Below are 19,074 nucleotides of genomic sequence, written 5' to 3'. Positions count from 1 at the left end.
CCTTATTTTCGTATCACTAGTTGACTGGATAATAATCACTGTTTATTGCTCCTTAATTCATTATCATTTGCATATCAACGTGGTATATTACTTGTCACTCAAACTTGGATGCTTTATCATATTTAGTTGTTCTTCTTATAATTAGTGTCCTATTCGTTGGGAAAATAACTACTGCATTCTTATTCTTATTGGTATTTTTGTCACATTTTTCTTGATGCGTTCTCCCTTCAATGACTGTCGTGTCTTTGCTGGTGGTGACTCGGTGTCTGTGTTCCCTCCTGGAGATTTAATTCCCTGATTTGATTGTTTGTTCTACTCTTCTCCTGTGCATTCTTCTTCCTCCCCAATCTATGTTCTGCTCTGTTCCTTCTCCAATATTCTGAAAGCAATTGTTTCCCGCTTGGATTCCCTATAAAAACATTTTATCCTCCCTATAGTATATATCCAAGCGGGAAACAATTGCTTTCAGATAATGTAATGTCCCCTCTTTGTATTTCTTAGAATTAGAACAGCTTCTTTATTTCTTTGTACTTATTCTTTCAAACTCCTGTATGTGAACTAAATAGTAACTAAATAAAGTTATACGTATTTGCAAATTGCATGTTCCATTTAATAAATTATCTTCTTCAATCGCTTATTTTGTAATCATATGTATCCAGGCTGCAATCTCTATTACAACTGATTTGTCCTTATATGAGTATGACCTCCTGCAAACTCTTATTGGCAGCAGTACTGTATTTGTAGTTTCCTATCTAATGTTATTGTGCTTGAACTTCTGCCCCATGGTAAACGTTTTATATGTCTTCTAATGAAATCCCTCTTATAACACTAAGCCCCCATGTAATTATAATTCAATCATATTTAATAATATATCTGTGAACTTTATTATAGTTCTGGGATATGCATGCCGGCTGACTATACTGCCTGATATATATATATATATATATATATATATATATATCCTTCCTTTAATGATAATATATATATATATAATGATAATGAGACATGTGTGTTCATCTTCTTCTTCAATGAATCACTGTGTTTGGCTGATGGTAAAATGTTTTCATAGGGAATCCAAGCGGGAAACAATTGCTTTCAGAATATTGGAGAAGGAACAGAGCAGAACATAGAGTGGGGAGGAAGAAGAATGCACAGGAGAAGAGTAGAACAAACAATCAAATCAGGGAATTAAATCTCCAGGAGGGAACACAGACACCGAGTCACCACCAGCAAAGACACGACAGTCATTGAAGGGAGAACGCATCAAGAAAAATGTGACAAAAATACCAATAAGAATAAGAATGCAGTAGTTATTTTCCCAACGAATAGGACACTAATTATAAGAAGAACAAATAAATATGATAAAGCATCCAAGTCTGAGTGACAAGTAATATACCACGTTGATATGCAAATGATAATGAATTAAGGAGCAATAAATAGTGATTATTATCCAGTCAACTAGTGATACGAAAATAAGGTGTATCATTTATTCAAACTAAGGAAAGGGAAAGAACCATTCTCATCCGAGTATAAATATTTCAATTGGGAAAGTCAATCCTGGTAGCAACTATAATCATCTCAGATCATAGGAAATATATATCTACACATGATTTAAGGAGCAGACTTAAGATATCATAGCAATTGGAGTAATGAGGGATAGGACCAGCGATTGAAGAATATGTATCTGTATCTATCAACAGATATGACAATATTTTAATAGAAGAGTAAAAATAAATAGTTCATATATTATATGCTATTGAACGGAGGATGAAGTGGGAAAATTAATTGGGAGAAAATAAATCAGGAGATTGTAAATGATGACAGACCATCAGCCAAACACAGTGATTCATTGAAGAAGAAGATGAACACACATGTCTCATTATCATTATATATATATATTATCATTAAAGGAAGGATATATATATATATATATATATATATATATATATATATATCAGGCAGTATAGTCAGCCGGCATGCATATCCCAGAACTATAATAAAGTTCACAGATATATTATTAAATATGATTGAATTATAATTACATGGGGGCTTAGTGTTATAAGAGGGATTTCATTAGAAGACATATAAAACATTTACCATGGGGCATAAGTTCAAGCATGATAACATTAGATAGGAAACTACAAATACAGTACCGCTGCCAATAAGAGTTTGCAGGAGGTCATACTCATATAAGGACAAATCAGTTGTAATAGAGATTGCAGCCTGGATACATATGATTACAAAATAAGCGATTGAAGAAGATAATTTATTAAATGGAACATGCAATTTGCAAATACATATAACTTTATTTAGTTACTATTTAGTTCACAGACAAGAGTTTGAAAGAGTAAGTACAAAGAAATAAAGAAGCTGTTCTAATTCTAAGAAATACAAAGAGGGGACATTACAGATTAAAAACATAGGGGATTTTTTTATATAGAGAGACAAAATTCAAGTATGCATATCATAACATTGATAAACCATTCACTATAGACATTTTCGAAGATCAATACATGGAAAATTATCAAATGACAAATATTAAGTACTTCCATTATAACATATCACATACATACGTAGTAAAATCGAAATGCCTAAAGTCTCCGAGTATTATCCATGAAATCAGAATAGAATAAAGAGAAGTGCAACTAAAATAATAAGTAGTAAATAGAAATACTAAATGCAATCTTTGCTCACTGCTGCTACTGCAGTTGCTCTATGTTTTTTTCCCTCTTAGCAAGTACATCATATTTAAAATGAATAAAAGAGTTAGTGTTTTAGTGTTTTAATGGACAAATATGGTTTTCAAATATTTATTATGTCTTTAGACAACTACAAACCCGCACAAAAAGTAAAATCTATTGCTTTGCCTTTACCCAACTAGCTGGAAAAAAGGGGACAGCTAGAAGTTTCGGGGGCCATCCCCAATACTATTGGTCGTCCCCAAGTTTCCTGCCCAAATTTTTTTGTTGTTTTGAGGGCATTTCCAAATTTGGAAAAAAGGGGACAGCAAAAATCCATTCCCGCATCCCCATTTTGTCCCCGGGATGAGTACAAGCCAAAAAGCATAGGGGACGTTTCCGCGTGGAACACTGTTATTAATCCCTACTTAGCCATTGGTGGTCTCTATGCCTGTTGTTGTTGTCTCTATCCCAACCTTTTTCCATGTGTGGCCTCTGCTTACTATACTTGGCCTTGTAGACATAGTTCTGTAGTTTTCCTATCGGGCTTTTCTTGTTGGGTGTTCCCTTGGCCTGGTCGCTCATGGTCACTTCTACTCTTGCGACAATGGCACAACATGGAGATGGATCTCCTGGGCTGGAATCAGTGACCTGCTACACGCCTATCCTCGCCTACTAGCAAGTAAAGCTTCGTGATACCACACCACACAAACTCATGGAATGAATTTTGCAACTTGAAAATGACAACGTTGGCCTAAAGGCTTTTGTCACAAACCTTAATCCGTCAATCTCGAAATTAGTTATTGAAAATGCTGAGCTTCGTCATCTGTTGAACTCCAACATTCACAAAACATGGCCAAGGAATCTAACACCTCTGTACTCAAAGCAAAACAATCTGAACCATGTTCCTCCCATGACAACTTTATTACCGAAATTGATAAGAAAATACAGTCTTGGGCATCAGTTTGCAATACCACTAGCTTTGTACCCTTGTCTGGAGTTGAAGAGTTAGTCCAGGCTAGATTGACAGGCGAGTAGGTTAGGCGGGCTAGTAAGGCCTTCCTCCCTCGTCTGCCGACCCCATTTTAGTAGGTCACTCCTTCCTCAAAGATCAACTAGACATCATAGACATCACACTTGATAGGGCATGGGTTGGCCATGACAACACACTCTTCCTTCATTTCCCTTCTTTGGTTGGTCCTCATCAAGCACTTAGGGCAAGGAGGAAACTTCTTCCTCTTCCCATTAAGAGTTACCTTGACAAGGATCTCATTAAATCACAAGTGACAAAACTGAAACATTCCTAAGGACTTGTTACAAAGGCTAGATGCATAGGGAATTGGGTTGTTATCATAAACCTCACCGTTGTTATTTGGGATTCTCCTCCATCTAGATAGGAATTGAGGTCAGTCACCAAGGCCTAATAATGGTCATAACGGTAGTTGGGCATGACAGAGCCTCACAATGGTTCCTTGTGCGTCAACAATTGGAATGAAAAATGGTACCTTATGGTCCTTGTCGGGTCTTTTACAAGACACTCTTGGTTCTCCTAACATTCTCCTTGTTACTGAGACTTGTGAAAGCCCCATTCGTCCTCTTCCTAGCCTAGATGTCAGTGGTTGTCTACTTTTAGAGATGAGGTCAAGTGTTATGGTGGGGTCAGGGGTTCAAGTGGGGTTGCTTGTTTGGTCTTTGACTGTCTCTTCAACACAACTTTCGTGATTAACTCTAACAATTTTGCAAAGTCATGTGGATATGCATTAGTTGGATGATGTCACATTCTAATTCACTGTGGTTTCTTATTTTCCATCGAATTCCTCGTAATATGTTGTTTAGAGCACTGAGGTTAGTGACCCTTTTGAGGACCTACATGAGTACATTATCAAGTTTTCAACCATGGGGGGCATCCTTATTCTAAGGGACTTAAATGCATGAAATAAAGCCCTCTAGACCCCCTTTCATGATCGTGGGTCTGATCCGATTTGTACGACCGAATCAGATCCAAGTGCTTTGGGCTCACAACATGTCTCTAAGGACAGTCAAGGACCCCTCACTAGGTGTGGCCACCATCTTTTATAGTTATGCAAGTCCTCAGACGTAGTAATACTAAATGGGCTTTCTTGTTTTTTAGGTTCCGACCTTTTCACCTACTGACCTCACTACGATGGCGCAACTGTTGTGAACTATGCTCTCTTTGGTGCTTCCTTCATCCCCTCCATTAGTCACCTCACCACTTCTCACCTTCCCCTATCCGATCACACCCTCCTTGGCCTTATCATCAGGGTCTCCCCTTCATCTCACGCCTCTGCACCCCCACCATTGAGAGTGATCATGAACTCTTTGTCCATCACCTTCGGCGGCTCCTACCCTAAGATTTCTTCACTAATTCTGGGGATACTCCCTCCATGTTTGATTTGCTTAGAGCCGTATTGTAGGAATCTACCCTCCTCTTCATTCCCCTCTATGCCTCTTCCCTTTCCCATAGCCCAAGTGCAAAAGTACTTGCTCCATGAATCAGTGCTTCAATGAGGACTGCAAGTCCTTGCAATACTCAACTCACTCGGCCTTCTCTGCCCTTTCACCCTTATTCATCTAGTTTAGGCCCACCTACCACCACTTTCTTTGCCACAAGAAGTGAATGTTCTTCTTGATGCAGTGCAAATCCCTTTGTGCCTCTCTGCTTGAGCCCCTGGAGCTCCTTTGGCGCACCTTTTCTCGTCACCCTCCCCCCATCCACCCTAGATCATAGCTCCCTTGTTTTCCACACCTCCACTCCCTATGATATCCCCGACCAACCCCCCCCTCCAACATACCCCACTGCCTCGGTACCATCTCTTCACATTCTCCAACATCAGTGAGGCAATTAGATGCATGAACAATAGTAGACCAATGGATGAGGAAGGGTTCCAAGCAGAGGTCTTCAAGCATGATATTACACTTTTGGGCTCCTTTCTCACACTGCTCTTTAACAGAGTGGTTTGCACTAGCTTTCTCAAGTCTTGGTCGCAACATATTATCTATCTAATCTGTAAGATTGGGTCAATCTCAAACCTCGGCAACTACAAGACCATGATGGTTGGGCATATGTTTGCCAAACTCTACGCAAGCATGTTGAACACTATCTTATCTAAGAAGCTTCATCAGCATCACTGTCAGGCTAGAGGGCAGGTAAGTTTTCGTACAAAGTATCAAACCATATTCCATATGCTAACTTTGCAAACTATCATTAAGGCTCAGCACCGCTCGGCAAAAGTATATTGCCGCTTTGTAGACTTTTGCATAGCTTTTGACTGTCCCTCAGACGACTCTCTTCTAGAGTTCCAAAGACATTGGAGTCTCTGGAACTCTTTTGACGACTATTGTGAGATTATATGAGTGTTGTTGGCAAATTCAAGACTCCACACGGATTCTTGAATTCTATTCAGAGCACTATTGGGGTGAAGCAAGTTTGCCCTCTCTCTCCCACTCTCTTTGGTATTTACATTGATGAGCTCAAGGCTTTCGTTTGAGACTTCTCAATCCCTAGTGACGACTACTACTTACACTAGGTTTTGATCTCCATTTTATTGTTTGTCAATGATATAATTCTTTTGGCTTCTTCCTCACAAGGGCTCTAGTGGATTCTTGATGGATCGGCTTCCTTTAGTGATTTACGACAACTAGTCATAGCCCTAATTGTGTGATGGTCTTCAACTGCTTAAATACCTTGAATCTTCATTTTTACTTTTAGGATGCAAAGTTGAGATCACATCCTCCTATACCTACCTACCTAGGGGTTAAGTTCTTTGGCCCTCGTTTTAGTATAAGACCTATCGTGCAACCCCGAGTCAATAAGGGACTCCCTTCCCTAGCTATGCTTGATAGACAGTGTTTCAAACATCACTTCCAAGATACCACAACCAAGATGTCCCTTCTGTACTCTTTGGTCAAGTTGACTAAGGCTCTATTGTGTAGGGGCCCTCAGAAGGCTTTGATCAAGAGAGTCCAGACCCTCCTCAAGGCATTATCAGATGTCACTGGTCCATCCTCCACAATATCATCCTGGCAGAATTTGGGGCTCATCCTTTTGGACTTGGAAGCATCTTTGGTTTGGCTTGGTTTCTCTGTCGACTTCAAAACTTCACAAACTCTACTGAGGATCATCACAGATACTCTTACCTATCCTATTATTCTTCCAAGGCGGTGGTGGGCTTCAATCCCGTTGGCAGAGCTCACTGTTGATTCACTCAGGCCTCTACATTTAATGGTTCAATTGGGATTGTGATGGATCACCTTTCCCCCTTTCAGTTCTCCCTTGATACCCTCGCTCACCTATTTCCTTTTTAGCAGGAGCTGAATGAGCACATCAGGTTTGACATCTACAAACAGTATATTATCACGACATGGAGTAACCCTCCAAGGGGCTCTATCCAAGGATGGTTTCTACTCTGAGCACTACATGGATATCCAAGACAAGGTCATTATGCATCCTTGGTACCTCACTTGTCATTGGACTCATACCCTTTGCATCTCTTATGGTCTCTTAGAGTGTTTTCCCATCGGTTACGCATACAGACTAATCACCAAATCAACAGAGAGGATAGGATCTGTCATCTCTATCCCCTTACGGAGATGGGATTTGAGACCCATTTTGTTTATCGTTGTCCCATCTACTATGAGATCAAAGGGGGATTTCACTACTTGTTCAAAGAGTGTCAGTCCCTTTCTTCATTTTTCAAATACATTGACCAACAATGTCTTGCACTTTATCTCTAGGAGTTCATACAGCTTCAAGATTACACTTTGCAGCTTCAATTCCTATCACGACAAGCTTCAAACCAGCTCATCACCTCCTTCACTTGTGTTACTCCTACTCAGGGGACAAAGTGGTTTCTCATCCCTCCTTCAAGTCACACCAGATCTATGAGGCCTCACAGAGGAGGCACTCAAAAACATCACCCTATCTCTAGCGGCTCTCTAAGATGATCCAAGGCACACCCTCATCCTGGAACGTATCCTTTTGTTATGGACAACTTCTCGTCTGTAAGGAGTATTTAGTCTTTCCTTGTTTTGTTTCTTTTTTTCTTTCATGCTTGTCCTTTTTGCAAACATCATTTGGTGCTTCCATTACTGGTTATTGCCTTGTTGTACTTTAAGTCACTTAGACCCCTGTGGTCTCTTGTTGGACATTTATAAATTTATCTTATCTTATCTATTGAGCTTTGTTTTTCTCCATATATCTTAATGGGTAATATAACATACATGAAGGTTTGTGGGAAGGGACCTATTCCTATAGGACAGGGGCCATTTAATGTTCTTTGTGTACCATCTTTGACCACTAATCTCCTTTCTATTTACAAAATTCCTTACGGGGCACAAGGTAAAATTATTGAGTTCTAATTATATCGGCATGAGGGACTTGGAGACTAGAGATGTCATAGCTATACGAGTTGTTGATCATGCATCACACTTTTATTCTTTTTCACATTTTGTTGTTCATGATGATGATGTTCATGATGAACCCACCCTTTTACAAAGAGTGAATTTTGTATGTGAGGAGAACTTTGGACACTTGAATCATTATGTTCTTGAGACATGTGTTGAGCTTCATACTCCTCACCTCTTGTTTCTTCAAACTTTAGTTCTACTATTTAGCAAGATAATCATAGTGCTTTACATCTTGCATTGCGGGATGCCTACTTGGATGGCATTTCAACATTGTTCTTTGAGTCTCATATTGTAGATTTGGGAGACATACTTGACAGGGTTTCTCTTCTCTTTGATGAAAATTTCATCACAGCTGGAGTTGGAGATAATTCTTCACCTTGTTTGGAGATTGACATGCTTAATTCTTCTCCTTCTATTGGTTTGTCACAATTCATGGTTCAATTTGATGATGTGAAATATTCTTCGAGGTTAGAGATACCTATTCTTCGAGGTGCCAATTTTTTGCATCACTAAATTGAGGGAGTGAACGATGCATGGTGTCCAAAAGATGTGATCATATTTAGCCTCTACCAAAGCACCTGCAGCCCTTAAAAAGTTTGCATTGTTTGTAATTCCTTGGACAACATTGTCATGACCCACCAAGTCTATGGAATCAATGAGAATCCTGGCAATGAGCTCTATATCTTTTACTTCTCCTTTACAGTCATCTACCCTAAGATTATTACCAAGACAATAGACAAAACCAAGATCAAAGGGATATGGAATTTGAGACCCATTTTGTTTATTGTTGTCCCATCTACTATGAGATCAAAGGGAGATTCCACTGCTTGTTCAAAGAGTGTCAGTCCCTTTCTTCATTTTTCAGATACACTGACCAACGTTGTCTTGCACTTTATCTCTAATGTTTTTTACAATCTTTCCATCCATCAAAGATAATATACAAAACCTTTTAGACCCAAGAGTCCCTTATTGGTTTTAGTTGGGTCTCTACATTTTTTCTCTCATTATACAATAAGGTGGTGCACACCTTTTCATGTCTAGGGCCTTGATAACTAAAAGGTGCATTATTTATTGCTTGTGCCATCTCCCTCCAATAAGGTCATCTCACTAAGTTAAATGGAACACCATTCACATAGAGGTAACGTCCAATTTTTCCATCAGCCATATCTCTTAACTCATTTTGAAATGCCTTATCTAATGGGTCTCTCTTGTGGGTGATGATATGTGGTTCTTCTACTTCTTCATCTTCCCTAGAAGGCATAGGTAAAAAGGGTTGTCTAGAGGTTGGTTGAATGAGTAGTGTCATTGTTTTTTGTTTCCCGATATAACCACTTTGTTTCCCTTTTGCAACTGATGTTTCAGCAATTTCTTGTTCTTTTATGAATGTTGATATTTGCCCAGCTAACAACCCCTTCTTATCTAGCCCCTCACAGATATTAATCCCTTTACCCCAAGGGCCCAAAAAAGAAGTTGGACTCTAGAGTAGGAGCTTCTATATTGTACGTTACAAATATTATATTTCCAAGTAAACCCCCCACCTCCAGGACATTGAGAAATTCTTGTAGTGTGTAGATAAAGGAGACCCTTTATCAATTTTAAATCTTTGAGACCCCTTTGATTTTGATTTTCAGTACAAATACAAACCGTGAAAGTGTGGCCTATCGATCCTTTAGACTTTCGGAATTTGAAGCTAGAGGTGTCAGAAAAGTTACCACAAGATAATTGGCTTGTGGCAGCCAAGCGTTCATAGCGACGTTTCTTTTTGATCCTTTGATGTCAGCTCTTCCTATCATTGTGAAGAAGAATTCACCAAGTGTTGGATTGTTCACCCACCAATAGGGAATGTGAGCTGGGTTTAGACCGTCGTGAGACAGGTTAGTTTTACCCTACTGATGATCCACATCGCGATAGTAATTCAACTTAGTACAAGAGGAATTGTTGATTCCCACATTTGGTCATCGCACTTGGTTGAAAAGCCAATGGCACAAAGCTACCGTGTGTCGGATTATGACTAAATGCCTCTAAGTCAGAATCCACACTAGATGCGGCACATATCTCTCTCTCGTTGCATCACGACCCGCAGTAGGGGTGCACTTGCACTCCCAAGTGCCCATGTCATTGGCGATCTCCAACCGACGCATTAGCTTGTTTGGAGCAACCTTGGATTTTTGAGACCCCTCCCAACCCACTAAGCTTTCACTAGTCATTGTTGCAATCTACAACAAGAATGAAAAAAAACATATTTTAAAACTTCTACAAAAACTTGAAAAAAATTAGAACTTTTCAAAAACTTGAAATAATCTATCAAAACACTGAAGAATATGGTTGAAATGCATACCTTAAACACTCAAATCCGCTTTTTGGAAGGTATTTGCCACTCCACCATCGATCTCCTTTGAATTCAATCACCTCACTTCAAACTTGCAAGATGGAGAGAGCAAATGTGAAATGAAATGGGTTTCGAGGCTCCATATTTGGGTCATATTAGGGTTTGGAGCAAAAACTATAATAAAAATAATAATTTTAAGTGACTTTGGCCCCACTTTTTTTAGTTTGGCCCATGGGTCCTTGAAGGTCCGTACACCAATTCATGATGGATCCAGACAAGGTCTGTGAGGCTCCATATTCGGGTCATATTAGGGTTTGGAGCAAAAATAATGATTTACTTTGGCCCCACAATTTCTTAGTTTGGCCCAGGGGTCCTAAGGGTCCGCGTGCCAGCTCGTGATGGATCCAAACAAGGTCTGTGTTTGACCCTATAAGTCCATCTGAATCGACAAATCCTCGGATCCAAATGGATTCACAGGGTTAAACACAGACCCTGCCTAAATCCATCACAAATTGATTCACGAATCCAAATCCAATTTGCACTCAGACCTCATTCAAAGGTCCAAGGTGTGAATCTAGTAACGTAGGAAAAAGGATAAAAAAATTCAAAAATAAAAAGCACTCGTACACAAAAACAATAAATAGTTTAATATATAATGTTTTTAAATGTTTCTTGTTTACATTTACAATCACATAAATACTTAACACCCCATTTGCATGTCATCCTTAAGGGAACCGCAATTCTATGTTGTCAGTCACAAGAACATTCTTCTTTACTCTTGAGATAACTAAAATCCATTACACCCATTCTATGAGATATTAGGTTGCGACTTTACTTTTTCTTACATAAAGTTAAAAAAAATGTACAAATTTCTTATACTTGTAACGTACATGGAAAACACATTTCCTACTCAACTGCAAGCTCTTATCATTCAAATGAAAACATAAAATTCTTATGAACAACTGGTTCAGAAGATAAATAGACATATTCAACAGGTGGAAGCAATGTATATTGACTTGTGGAAATTCTTATCTTCTTTGTTTCAATCACATATAGTTAGAGAGAGAATCAGCAATGTTGTGAGTTCACTAAAAGTTCAAATTAAGAGCTATAACCTAAATTGAAACAACTCCAACATAGAGCTAATTGTTGGGATTAAGGTGTCTCAACCTCAAATTTCTCACATGTTGAATTATTTAATTTGTTAATTCATCCAAAGTCATTAACTTCCTGAGTTGTCATTCACTTTGGCATCCACTTGGAAGATGCAAAGTTTTATGAAGATGATGTCATATATTTCTAAAAAGAAGTGGAAATTGATTTGGCAATTTCCTGTGTTGTCTAAAGAGTCTTGATGAATAAAAACAATGAACTTATCAAACGTATAAGATGCAATCAGTAATACAATCATATTTAGTATCAATCTGTTGGCATTTAATGATTTCCACCATCTCCCTTAGTTTTTCTCTTACAATAACTTTCAACCATAATAGTCTTCATGTCCTTAATTTTGATATTATGTTTGATCGTACAAACATGCTCCGCCAAATCCCATCGCATAATCCTTTTACGGAGCTCATAGTCCACTTTCTAACATATCTTATCCATTTTAACTTGAGTGATCCCAAAGGCGAAAATAATTTTTGCATATCGTCTTCACCCAGAAATATAATTCGTCATGCGGGAATAAAGCATACCAAGATTTATAACTCAAATTGTTTCAACAAAGTTGGAAAACCAGTGCTAACAAAAACAAACATTGAGGTCTGCCCACACGATTTCCCCAGAAAAAACAGTTATAATCCAAATTGAATCAAATGCTTGGAAAAACAAGACTAAATCTCACATTAAGAGCAATAACCAAATTCAAACAAAAATTTGGGCAGAACAGTGCCAATACCCATACTTTTTGAAACCGGAAACAAGTACAAAATAAAATTAAAATCTGACAATTTGGAGAATTCATTTTTAAAAAGATGTATGCACAAACAATTCCCAAAATAATTTATCATATTAAGAGCCATAATCCAAACTGAATGAAGAATTTGGTGAAAGCGGTACTGCTATATCATATTAAAGAGCAATAACCAAATTGAGGCGACGAATAGGAGTAAACAATGCTAACGCTACATACTTCTTGAAAACAGAAACATATATAAACTATCTCAAGAAACTAATAACAGAGAGTTCGATTCCCTAAAACCACGCCTACACAGACAATTTCCTAAACTGGTCATTAAAATGAACAACAAATATTTTCCCAGAAAACAAATAGAAGATAATAACTGAGATCGGTGGCAACAATATCAGAATACTTTTCCTAAAAACACGCCCACACAGACAATTTCCTACATTCATACTCTTCTTCTTTTTTTGGATATAAAAGATATCTCAAAAATCTGATAACTGGGAAAATTCATTTTCCAAAAATAATTCCGACACTTGTCATTAAAATGAAAAAAACGAGATAATAACTGACCGTATTCTTCATGGAATCGGTGGCAACAATGTCAGAATTATCGCCGTCCGTGTAGGCAGGAATGCAGTCGGAATAGAGTGAAATATTAACGGTCCATTCGACGATTGTCTGTTTGCCATCGGGCTGCCTCCACACTCTTGCGACGCGAACCCTCGATTTGCCATGTTTTTGTTCTAATACCAGATTTTTGTCCATTGCCTGTCTCTCACAGATCACAAATGTTTGCCGTAAAACCTCCTCAAAAGAGGAATTTGTAATCAATTTTGATCTTAAAGACGTTGAATCTACATCACACTTCTACAAAAACTTTGAACTTAGATTCCTGTTACGAAGCATTTATTCCAAGAATCATCAATCAAATCCATCATCGTCGCTGTTGAACAAAGCAATTTGTGATGAATCGGCCTTCACGAAAAAGCAGTTACGTATTTGCGCCCACAATAAAAGGTTAAACGTCTCCGAAGTGGAATGCCTTTCCACGTTGTCTATAATATATTGTTCTTCTGGCTTAATTCCGTATAAATAATAATAATAATAATAAATATAAATGGTTAAGAGCAAATCGGATTGAATAAAAGATTCAGTGGAGCCCGCACAAAAAGCAGGTATAACGTGCAAAAACAACAAAATCGGATGCCGTTCTAAAGCCTAGGGGAATGTTTTAAATTGAACAACTCGTTGAAGAAAAAGTGGTCAAACTTTGGAGGATATGGGGAGTGGTTCACCATTTGAGTTTTTCCTCACTTATTTTGCTCATGGGCTTTCTTTTGTTTCACTATTGGTTTTCTAAATTGTGTAGATATTTCCTTTATTAACATTTTAGATAATAATACTATAGGTCTACAATTAAATGAATAGAGATCAAAATTGTGTAGTAACAAATTTTAAAAACCATCAGAGATCAAGTCATGTCATCCATGATCAGAATATCAACCTTAGATACAGACATAATCCACCAATGAATGCAAGAAGGAAAGAAATAAAGAATGTTTCACAATCTTCAACAGCCATAACATAATAGATTCTGAGATTTTCACGAATTCAAAATTTAGACTCGCTCTACAACTTTTTGCTCTTTCCCACTCGATAGGTATTTTAAATTTGGATGAGTGGGGATGGCACCAAGGGACCGGGCCTCGTCTTGGATCTCTACCTGGACCTACAACTTGTTCTGACTGCGACTAGGGTAACCTAGGAAAGTGTTGACACCGATCGTCCTGTTGGGGGGGTACCGGTGGAGTCAACGGCTCCAATGGTGGGCCAGGAGAATCAAACGAGTCATATAAGGGCTCTAGGTTGGAAGGAAGTGGTTCTTCAAGAGAAGGCGGCTCATATCCCATTAGAAGCTCCCAGAGTGATTAGCGGTGATGAGGGGGTGGAAATAGTTATTTCGGACAGCTTGGTTGACAGTGTGTCTGCCAATCTGAAGCTCTGCCTCATTGCCAAATTTGTTTCCTTTCGCCCATCGATAGAGATGATCAGGAAGTGGGTAAGTCAGAGGTGGAAGTTGAAGGGGAGTGTGATGGTAATTCCCGAATCATAACATATGAGTGTGATATGAGTGTAATGATATGGTAATTACCACTAAGTCTAATATGCAGATGCAAAACATTTTTCTACTCTCTCTCTTTGTAACTGCACATCAAATCCTCAATCATTTTGACTCCCAAAAGCATAAAATATCTCAAATATTTGTTGGAAAAACATAACTGATTTTGATGCCAAATCTGAGATCAAGGCAAAGGCAAAAAAATAGTAAAATGACCTCAAGAGGCAAGATAAACTTTTTAGAATTATTTTTCTCCACATTTAGGCTTCAATAAACTTCAATATCTGCCCTCCAACAAATTTTGATGCTCAATGATGAATTCTGCCCATTCTGCTGAGAATGCCCCAAAAATACAAATCTGCTTATAGACTGTACCACTAAATACCTATGCAAATTTTGACCCCATATTTAAAAAATTCATATCCTCTTGGTTCCAACGGTATATTGGAGTCCATATTTTTGACAAAAATCGCCCCCTGAATCTTGCTTTGAAAATCAAGCTCCTTCTAAGGCTCTGAAATTACACTTGGGCAAATATTTAACTTTTTCAAAAGTTAAACGATAGCTTTGAATCAAATTTATTTAAAATTTGACCTTGCAAGTTCAAAAGAGGAGAACAATATAAAAAAATTAAAATTAAAACTGTTGATTTTCTCTACAATTTTCTCCATATGGGTCAAACCTGGTTGACCGACCTTGCCACATGTTGACATGTGATTTGTTGATTTCTACACAGTCATCTGACATATGCCATCTGGCCGCCACATGTCTGCCATGTCACTAGTCACCATGTCGCTTGATGAGTCAACATCATGCCACATCATCACGATATAGCAACCATGTGACACATGTCATCTTCTACCACCTCAACATCCAATCATCAGTCCACCTCAACTTGCCACACCAGTGCCAATTCTTCAATCCACATCACTGCCAACTAGTCAGTCACCATGTTGTATGGTTAACTATCAAGCAACTTTGCCTTAGCAACATAATGACCACTGTTGGATTCACCACGTATCGCAATCATGTGCCTTCTGATCTCAAATTACCACATCATAGCCTACTCAAAATTTATGCCGCATGGAACCTTGTTATTTGTTGATTCTCGCCTCGTCACTGATCCCCATGCATGCATAGATTTGTGTATCTATCCAAAATAACCCTAGCCAACCTGCGAGTTGTTTGGGCCCCACTTGCATTTTCTTTGCCTTTGAAAAGGCATTGTCTTAAAGACAAAAAGCATATTGTGTGCTGGCATATTTAAATAAAAAAATTCCACCCAACATGGGTGATGTGGGATAATGCTTCAGACTATTTTTTGCTTTGTTCTATCTCTATCTTTCAATGTTGGACCTGCATTCATAGCTTCATCCTGCTCTTTCATCTCTAGAAACATCCTCCTTAACAAGTACCAATGTCTATAAAAGCTGACAGTGAGTTCATTGAAATGGATGTACATGTAGCTTGTATTGGCTTCACTCTTCATGCTCAAAGGATCACCATTATATTTGTCACAAGTAATCTAGATGTTTGCATATGCTTGTAACCTCCCCATCGAATTTTGCAGCCACACAATATCAGTGTCTGAGAAAACAATATGGTATCCATGCCTAAGAACATCCCCCAAGAAGGCAAGCCTAGTCCACATCATTTTTAGGTAATCATTACTCATGTAGGATTTCTCGCTGGAGAAATCAACCCCTTTGGTCTTCAAGTTGTAGCAATGCGGATGAATCTCAAGGTAATGATTGTAGGCCTTTGCATCTAGCACAACAATCAATAGATCCTGCAGTAATTCCTTTGTACTCATGCACTATTTTTCTTCTCGCATCTCTTATCTTGAGCTCCATTTGTAAAGTTGTGTTCGGGCACATGCACTTACTCTGCATATCACATGATCAACTCGGCAAACATGAGCAACAAACCATGACCTGAGCACTTCATCCTCAAAGTCATTCCAAGTAATTGACTTGTTCAACTCATCTTCTTTAATGACAGAGGAAATTGCAAAGACCCTTTGGCTGAGAAGGCCATGAATGGTTCTACTTGCTAAAATTGTGCAACATAATATCAAACCATGGGTTGCAACATAATCTTGCAATCCAAATTACCTCCTTAACCTCCTCCAATCCTTATGCTTTAGCTTTTTTTATTGTGTTGACTGTTGTGTTTCCTTTCATCTCTCCAAGTCTCTCACACTTGCCAAGACCCAGCATGTTTTACTCCCCTTCTTCTGCATCATCATAAGGAATCCTTGGGACATCCCTTTCCTAGTGTCCTTCAACAGTATCCTCATCACAAGACATTGCTTTCTTCTCATGAAAGCTTCATGTGTTTGATTTCTTTCTCTTTCACAATAAAATGTCGCATATTCCTCCTTGGTCATCTCCTCCAGATTGGTTTTTGCTTGTTAACAAGACTCCATTTTGAGAGACTTCCTTAATTTTCTTCTCGTCAATTTCTTCAATCTTTCCTTTCCTTTTTACTTTGTGTAGAGTCAGCATGCCTATTCAGTCTTAGACAAAATTATGTGACACTTTAAGTAATTATAATAATTAAAAGAAACCATTATAATACTTTCATCAAAATTTCAATATATAATGTCTAGTCAATTTGTAAAAATTAGTTGGGCCCAAAGTGGGTCCGGCTAAAAAAAAATTCATTTTCAAATGACTGATATCTCAAATTGATCTAATAAACACCTGGTACCAATCAAGACTAGATTCAAACACTGAAACCACAATTAAAACTCAATTTACCATTTTTTTGCAAATTGTAACTTTTAGTCCAAGGGGTTATTTGATTGACCTTAAAAATTGACCAAAACACCTGATTGAGCTCGAAAATCAAACATACTGATTCTCTATTCTGCTTTCTCATACCCTATCGAATCCCATCTCATGATGAATTCTCAATCAAAAGAAATTGACTGTCAAAGTTGCCTTCTTAGAATTGCCTGCAAGAAAACATGTTAGAAAACCATAAAATGCATTCAGATTTGGCTTTAAAAATGGGGCAAACTAACACTTGGGGAAACAAAAAATGAGGCATTAATTCACTGCCATGAAGAGAGTATGAATCTATGATTAGGGCTCATGATGAATAATAGGATACAAATGGCAAGCAGTCAAAGTAGGCTACTCAAATTTGCAGACTGGAAACACTGGCAGAAAAGCAATTTTTTGCAAATGGAATGGACCTAGGAAAGTGTGCAAATGAATTCCTCAAGACTTGAAAATTGGCAAACTTAAAGAATTTTCAGAGTAGAACACAATGGTATAATCCATTTGATCTCACCTATCACGGATTTCAAGTTATGACATCACAAATAGGGATACCAACCAATTTGCATTTACTGACACCAGTAAAACATCATAAATTACATTTGGAATTGCATTTGAAAACTAATCAAATAGATTTGTTATAAGTTCAAAATTGAAACATAGCAACTCTCTAACCTCTAGAATGCAATGCAAAAGGAATTTTCTCATTTTGATCAACTAGGTTAAAGTTATAACAAGTCAAATAGGGCCTCCTAGAATTCAAAACAATTCACATCAGCATAATATCAATAAATGACCAACTTTGAGGGACTCAAAACCTAGACAAAACATATCAAAATGACTCAAAATATGAAACATAGGTTCTCTAGTATGGACACTAAACACATCCAAAGTGGCGAGTCACGAAACGTTACTGGGTGTGAGATATTCAATTGGAAACACAACCTCTTGTTGCTATTTGACACTTGGGCAAAAATGCAGATTTGGGCATTGCTCAAAATGGAACTTCACGGAATGGTTTGGAATGGCAATTTATCTTTATGGAATGAGTGGATATGCTAAATGCAAGGTGTTAGAAACATTAAACACCTCTTAGGCCTCAAAAGAACAGTCAGGTACACACGCATTAAAAAGTGCTTATAGGGATTGACTTTTAGATGGTACTCAAAATCAAGGCTTCAATTTTGAGTCCAAATAGTGGCTTTGTCTAGGGATGCATGTACCTTGTGGGCATGGCAAGGATTCAGATTTTTAGAAGAAGCAGACCACACACTTGACAACAAAAAACTTCTTTTGCACAACTTTATTGAAAGCAAGAAATCTACTCCTACTATGTACAAATGATGGCCCCAGGCCACCAAACTTCAACAAAAACTTTTACTTCTGTCATAAATCTAATTTTCATCTAAATTTTCTTGAGCTAAGGTGAAACTATCATGCATGTCAGTTTCACCAATTAGATACACATCTTCAATTTCTTCAATTGGTAAAGAAAAATCATCACCACCACTTTCATAGTGCATGTAAAAACTTGGCATAACTTCAACCTCTTGCTCACTATGAAAAAGAACATCAACATGCTCATGAACACCAACATCAAACTAAAATTGATCTTGATAAACTGATTCATGAACATCATCAATCGGAAATGCAAAGGCCTTATATTCAACTTCATCAAATGAGTTATATATATAGCTCATACCTTGACTTTGCATCTCCTCACATGTTGTCGGCTAGATTTCAAATGAGTAATCAAATTTATATTCACACATAACATCATCATCAAATTATGAAACCATTCCATAACCTTCCAATGTACCTTCACA

The 19,074-nt window shown here is 37.9% G+C and overlaps 1 protein-coding gene across 2 annotated transcripts in view; it reads right to left on the bottom strand.

Moving 5' to 3' along the window:
• The window catches only part of LOC149531737 (uricase / urate oxidase / nodulin 35), a 143,557-nt gene extending 130,179 nt beyond the window's left edge, over positions 1–13,378 (bottom strand). For both annotated transcript variants that reach the window (XM_089809540.1, XM_089809541.1), the window contains exon 1: positions 12,914–13,378. In XM_089809540.1, coding sequence (XP_089665666.1) covers positions 12,914–13,108 — 195 coding nt within the window. In that variant the 5' untranslated portion in view covers positions 13,109–13,378. The remainder of the gene's footprint in view (positions 1–12,913) is intronic.
• Positions 13,379–19,074: the final 5,696 nt, after the last annotated feature.

Source organism: Cupressus sempervirens, chromosome 11 (assembly GCF_028749045.1).
Source record: "Cupressus sempervirens isolate cs-2001-9-10 chromosome 11, ASM2874904v1, whole genome shotgun sequence".
Taxonomy (NCBI): domain Eukaryota; kingdom Viridiplantae; phylum Streptophyta; class Pinopsida; order Cupressales; family Cupressaceae; genus Cupressus; species Cupressus sempervirens.
This window is presented reverse-complemented; position numbering and strand designations above follow the sequence as displayed.